Below are 7,072 nucleotides of genomic sequence, written 5' to 3'. Positions count from 1 at the left end.
AGTTATTTTTCCCTTCGGAAACCCTAAGATGGAAAGCTATGCAAATGCAAATTGCAAATGGCTTGCAGTTGACAGGGTTTTAGGGCTTGCTTGTCAGGGAAGCTGTACGAATGTTTTTGGTTAGTAGCCTAGCTGATAAGCTCAGTTACCAGGCTATAGGCCTAGCGCAACTACCGCATTATTTACTATATCAGTTAGCCCAGTGAGTTCAGGCTATAAGTTTTACTCTTGTGTGTGTAGTTCATATAGCCACTGGCATTATAATTGCATTATTGCTTACAAAAAGTGTTCAAAAGTCCTGATACTGGATCCAGGAACATTCTATTTGTCTTAGTTTGTATTATGTCTTAGAACTTAGATGCATTGCTGATAAGAGAATATGATCTGGTTAGCCTGGCCAATTAGTGCACAACTGTATTGGTACTAGGTTACCAGTTATATGCCATGGATGCTTTTTCCTACAATTGACTTTCTAAACAATAACTCGTTAAAATATTTTTTTTTAATTTTGTAATTTGCGGTGTGCGGTGCGGTGCAGTGTCAAAGTTCCAGATAAATTGCGGTGTGCGGTGCGGTGCGCGGATAGATGAGTCAGTTGCGGTGCGGTGTGCGGATAAAAATTTTGGGTTCGCTGCATCTCTACTACACAATGCAAAACGTATGGCAACACATATGATTACGATATGGCTACACAATGCAAAACGTATTGTAACACATATGATTACGATATGGTTACACAATGCAAAACGTATGGTAACATATATGATTACGATATGGTTACACAGTGCAAAACGTATTGTAACACATGTGATTACGATATGGTAATTATATTTACAGCGAAAGGGTAAATGCTCAAGAGGTGAAGATGCAAGCATAATGCTAGAAGTTTTCAATGATATCTGGGCTAATGCAGTTAAAATAAGTTTTCAATGATATCTGGGCTAATGCAGTTAAAATATATCACATATAACTCCATACACAAATGCAGAATGTCATCAGGCTGTAGGTTGTTAAGGAAATTACGTAGTATGGTAATCATTCAACCACACAGGGGCTCTACGCATCCGTCTTGGTCGTTCTGAAGAGCTACTTCTGGGGTAGCTTTCAGAGGGTGCGTCATGGTTGTCTAATGGGGTTATACTGTTTGGTATATCGAAGAGCAGGTCGCTTTTGTCGATACGAAGGTGGACCCTGTTCCTTTTATACCTTGTGCCAGAAGCGGAGTCGATTATGTAGGTGCGCGAAGAAGGTATTGCGGTCACTCTCCCTCGTTCCCAGCTTGTACTGGGTGGGCTTTGAAAATAAATTCGTTGTCCAATTGGAAATGGACTCATATCACGAGCGTTTTTATCATAATTCCTTTTTGTGGCATTTCTGCGATTAAGCCTTTTTTCGGTGTGCATGGTGTTGCTAGGTTTGGTGATTATAGGTATCACTGATCTAAGTTTTCTGCCAAAGAGGATCTCTGCCGGGCTGATGTTTACGTCTTGGCGCGGCGTGTTCCTGATTTCAAGCAGGGCTTGGTATTGGTCGGTTTGGTTGAGAAATGTGCGCTTAAGCATGGTTTTTACACATTTAACCGCTGACTCTGCTTTCCCGTTTTCTCGTTGATGGCCTGGGCTGGAAGTTATATGGATGACCTGCCATTTTTTGCAAAATGCGTTAAAGCCATCAGACATAAACTGTGGACCGCAGTCTGATACCACACATTTGGGAATGCCGTATCGCGCAAAATGCTTTTTTAAGCAGCTTATAACTTGTCTGGTGGTGGTTGACGTCATCACGTCGATTTCAATGAAATTAGAGTAGTAGTCGACCGTTATTAAATAACTCTTTCCTTGAAACTCACACAGATCAATACCAATTTTCTCCCATGGCGCCGTTCCTTCGTTGTGTTGTTTGAGTGTCTCTTTCTGGTTGCTTGGTTTTGTTTGTTGACAGATTATACAATTGTCTGTCATTTGTTTTAGTTCTTTTGGTAATCCTATCCAAAACACGGTCTCGCGTGCTCGCCGCATCATGCTGTCATAACCTAAATGCGCAAGGTGTAAATTGTCTTTGATCTCGCGGCGCAAATTTTTTGGGATAAATATGCGCTCTCCCTTTAGTATTAAATTCTTTTCTTGCGTCAGGCATTCTCGAAGCGAAAAATAAGGTTTGATGTTTTCAGGGAGATCATTTTTGGTAGCTGGCCAACCTTCTGTTATGATCCTCAACAGTGTTTTTGCTTCGTCATCGCTTTGCATGGCCTGTTTTACTGCAATTAGACGTTCGTCTGGTATGTCCTCTAAGACGTTTAAGTTCATTATGTGATTCGGTTGATTCTCTGAGTCGTTAAGTTCAGGGAAGGCTCTACTTAGAGTGTCGGCAATGACAAGGCTGGCTCCAGGCATGTATTTGAAATCAACATCGTATCTATTCATGCGCATCAGCAGGCTCTGTATCCGTTTGGGGGCCTGGCTTAGTGGTTTTTTAAGTATGGTTTCGATAGGTTTGTGGTCGTTGTGTATTGTGATTTGTCGGCCATAGGTGTATTGGTCAAATCGCTCCAGACCAAATATGACTGCTAATGTCTCTTTCTCTATTTGTGCCCAATTTCGCTCAGATTTTGTGAGGGCGCGAGATGCATATTCGACAGGTTGATCGTCCTGCAAGAGAACAGCACCAAGTCCATCCTTGCTGCTGTCCACCTGTAGAATCACTGGCTTTTGCGCGTCAAAATAGGCCAGTATTGGGGGTTGCTCGATTTTCTTTTTAACCTTTTGTATTGCCTGCTCACACTCCTCACTCCATTCCCACTCTACGTTTTTTCGGGTCAGTCTTCGTACGGGCTCGAGGTCGTTTGCCAGATTTGGCATGAACCTCGATAGATACTGAATCATGCCGCAGAATCGTTTTACGCCAGATATATCTGTGGGTGAGGGCATGTTTCTTATTGCTTCTATCTTTGATGGATCGGCTTGGATCCCGTTTTTCGTTACCTTGTGACCCATAAACGTGATTTCCGATTTCTTAATGATCGCCTTTTGATCATTGAGCAAAATTGGTATATTTTTGCAGCGCTGTCGCAAAGCTCTCAGGTTATCGTCATGGTTATTGATGGCCTGGTTTTCATTTGACCCACAACCAACAACAATGATGTCATCTGCGACAGCGAAGACACCGTTTAGGTTTTGCAACGCCTCCATTAGTCTTTTTTGAAAAATTTCGCTGCTTACTTTGAGACCGAATGGAAGTCTATTCCACCGATAGCGACCATGCGGCGTGATCATTGTTGTTAGTTTGCTCGCTTCTTCATCTAGTTCGATATGCCAATAGGCGTGTTTTACATCGACCTTTGAGAATATTTTGGCATTTGTTAAGGAAGGTAAGATGTCGTCAAGCGTTGGCAATTTGTAGTGTTCTCTTTTTAATGCTGTGTTTAGTGGCTGGGGATCGATGCAGATACGTAAATCTCTATTCGGTTTTTTTACTATTGCCATTTGACTAACCCAGTCTGTTGGTTCATCAACGGGGGATAGTACGCCTTGCTCTACCAGCGATTCGAGTTCGAGTTTGACTTTCTCTTTGAGCGCGACTGGCACATTGCGACAGGGTAGGGTTGTAGGTTTTACCCTTGGGTCTACTGTTAAAGACGCACAACCGATGTAACCCAGTTTTGTGTTATTTACATTGGCGATAAAAGCATCATCATTAATCGAAATCAAATTCAAGTTTTTAACTGTGGATAATCCTAGAAGACAGTTCAAGTTATTATCTACAACAGTGAATTTAACACAGTAGGTTTCCTTAGTTCTCGGATTGATAACATCGAGTAGGGCCGTACCTGCTGGTTTGACTGTCGTTCTATTCCACATCGTCAATGTTTGTGTAGTCGGAGTTATCTGACTTCTTTTTACAAAGCACTTGCATATGGTGTTGACGTCAGCTCCGGTGTCTAGCTGGAAACGAACTTCCTGTTCATTTATATTGAGTACTGCGGTTAGTCCTCGTTTCTCACTTCCTTGTATAGCACACAAATATGCGTCTTCTTCTTCTGAGTGCACGCTTGGTTCCATGTTGTGGACCTGGTGTAGGCGGCTTCGGCATTTTTCTGAAAAATGATTTCTTTTCCCGCAAGTGGAACACGTTTTTCCATACGCTGGGCACATGCTTCTGTTGCGGGGATGGTTTTGGCCACAAAATTCACATTCAGCGCTTTTCTCATAGCGTGAAAAGCGTCTCTGTGTTGCCTTGTTGGAATGGTGTTGTACAACTTTGTGTATGGACTCAGCAGGCTTTGTTTGCAATTCTTGCAATTGTTTGTGCGATGCTTCACGGGCTCGGCAGATTTGTATTGTTTTGTCAAGCGTGAGTGTCGCTTCGCATGAAAGCTTCTCTTGCAGCGCCGTCGGGACAGACAGTATGATTTTGTCTCGCAAAGCCCTGTTTCTGTCTGGAAATTTGCAGTGTTCGGCTTTTGCTTTCAATTCGGTCAGGAATGCGTCGAAGGGTTCTTTATATTCTACTTTGTAAAGCCTCAATGTGGAGATAACATCGTTCTGTTTTGGGCTGCAATATTTTTCAAGTTTTTCCAGCAATATTTTCGGATCGTCTTTGCTCTCTTCTGCGGTATATTCAAAATGTCTCATTTCCTGGATCATGCTCCAGCCTGCGCATTGTTTAACGATTGCTGTCTGCACCTTGTTGTCATCATTGTATGCTTTGGTCGTCAGCAAATAGATATCCACCATTTCACGCCATTGGTGATAGGACTCGGCAAGGTTGCTGTCCAGTGGATCAAGTGGTGGGGGCAGTCTATGTTGGCGATCTGACATCTTGTCTGTCTATGACGCTGGTTCAATTTAACCTTAGTGCCACTTCTATCTGTATGTCTTCGATTTGCTGACGCTACGGCTGAGTTCAAGAATCTTACGCTGCCACCATGTTTATTATGTCTCTAGCTTTATTGCGAACGTAGTTGATACGAAGCACTTCATTAACAGAATGATAGCGTGTCACAATAATGGCGGTAACGGATTAGCTCACGTGGTCATAGAATAGAAAAAGGCGAAGTGACTGATCTCTGGACAGGTATTGTGTTGCGTAATGATATGACGTCATCAACACACCTAAATAAAATAGGCTACCAAACTCCTCTTAAAGTTCTCTCACTAAATTTGTCCATGAAGTCACTGATTCAGAAAAAATAGCAGAAATGGATCTTAGTTTAACCATAGCGTGCTCAATTGATCACATTGGTAATGTGAAGAAGTATCATGGTAACATTTTCACTAGTTATTGCTGTAAAAATAAAACCTAGAAACAGAACACAAATTCAACTATTGGAAGTTGTCATAAGAATTCGTTCTCACCTGTTGGACCAAAAAATGTGTTGCAAAATCTTCAAGTGCACCCCAAATATGATTGAATTGCACAACAGTGAGAATTTGTATATTTCATCAGAAAATGAATAAACCAACTATTCAGAAGAAATTCTTCAATAATCCAATAAAATATAAGTAAATTTGTTAAATATATATGTATATTTCATTATTTTTAATATAAACAGGTAAATATCCATTTAGCCTTTTTTATCTAATATTTTCCTTGTTTTGGTCTTTTTTTTTGTATTATTTTGCATTAAGACCTTTCCATAGTCTGGAAACCGTGATTACAATGCTTATTTTACCTTGTTTGAGTTTGGCTTATTTTTGGCCTTTTTTCTACCTATTTGGCCTCAAGTTGGCCTTTTTTCTTGGTGAGTTTGGCCTTTTTTGCAAATTTTAGTCTGGCAACTCTGTGGCGGATTCTATACTTGCACTAACTTGCACTCAAGCCTCTATCCTAAATCCTACTCCACAGAATATAGTTATTTTAATGTAATGGGTCTGAATATGAATTCAAATCATTTATCGTCTGGTTGCGTTAATTTTAGTTTAATTAGAGAAGACTCAAGAAAGGAACTTCTTCATCTATTGGATAAATGTACAGGGAGCAAGGTATGGAGGTTGTTGAAAATATTTGTCCAGAAACATTTGCAAATGGTTTTCTTTTTATGTCGCTTAGCCTGCCAGACAGGCTTAATTTCAGAGAAAGTTAACATTTTTATTGTAATTTTGTTTTCTGAATTGTTGCTCTGTTTGATGATTTCCCCGGTGCTTGATGTAGTTATGATACCATTAATATTAAAATAATATTTCAACGACACCCGTCTATTTCTCAACAGTCAAAATGCATCCTTGGACTTTTTTCATTTCATAATAATAATAATAATGTTAGTTTTTATATAGCGCTGTATCCATCGCAGAATGCGTTTCTCCTCAGCGCTTTACAAAGCAGACAGTGTCAATGCAGCCGTATAGAGGCGCAACTGAGTACATTATTACCCGAATCCACTCCATTACTCAGTGCCAAGCAGAAATTAGATTCAGTACCATTTTTAAAAAGCCTTTGGTATGACCCGACAAGGTATCGAACCCATGCCTACCGATTCAGAGGCGGGCGCACTAACCACTAAGCCACCGAGCCGGTTTTTATAATTAAACATAGCGAATTGAATGTGGCTTATGGATGCAACATAATTCGTACTATGAACAATTCGTACCGTCAGTTCGTACCTTGAAAATATAAAAAAAAAAATTAAAAAAAGCCGAAGTTGCTGATTGGAGTTTCCGCAAACAAACAAAAACTCTTAGGATGATTAGACTACCGGAAATTTTAAAATGTTTGCGGAAACTCCGACTAACCCTAACCCAGCGACTTCGGCAAACTCTTAGGATCATTACTGGAAATTTTAAAATGTTTGCGGGAACTGCGGATAAACGGAAACTGCGTTCAGCGACTTCGGCTTTGTTCTATCGGAAACTCCGATGATCAGCGACTTCGGCTTTTTTTAAACTTTTTCTCTCCGGATTGGGGTTTTCGCAAACAAGCAAAAACTTTTAGGATGATTACCAGAAATTTTAAAATGTTTGCGGAAACTCCGATCAACCCTAACTCCTAACTCCAACCCAGCGACTTCGGCAAACTCTTAGGATCATTTTCGGAAATTTTAAAATGTTTGCGGAAACTGCGGAAAAATGAAAACTGC

General features: G+C 40.6%; 1 protein-coding gene across 1 annotated transcript in view; it reads left to right on the top strand.

The window, feature by feature from the left end:
* Positions 1-5,848: 5,848 nt before the first annotated feature.
* The window catches only part of LOC145767602 (vacuolar protein sorting-associated protein 33A-like), a 212,535-nt gene continuing 211,311 nt past the window's right edge, over positions 5,849-7,072 (top strand). The window contains exon 1 of the mRNA XM_082579455.1: positions 5,849-5,981. Coding sequence (XP_082435581.1) covers positions 5,865-5,981 — 117 coding nt within the window. The 5' untranslated portion in view covers positions 5,849-5,864. The remainder of the gene's footprint in view (positions 5,982-7,072) is intronic.

The sequence above is a fragment of the Aplidium turbinatum genome, chromosome 3 (assembly GCF_918807975.1).
Source record: "Aplidium turbinatum chromosome 3, kaAplTurb1.1, whole genome shotgun sequence".
Lineage (NCBI taxonomy): Eukaryota > Metazoa > Chordata > Ascidiacea > Aplousobranchia > Polyclinidae > Aplidium > Aplidium turbinatum.
The sequence above is the reverse complement of the archived record's forward strand: the minus strand, read 5'-3'. Positions and strand labels throughout refer to the sequence as shown.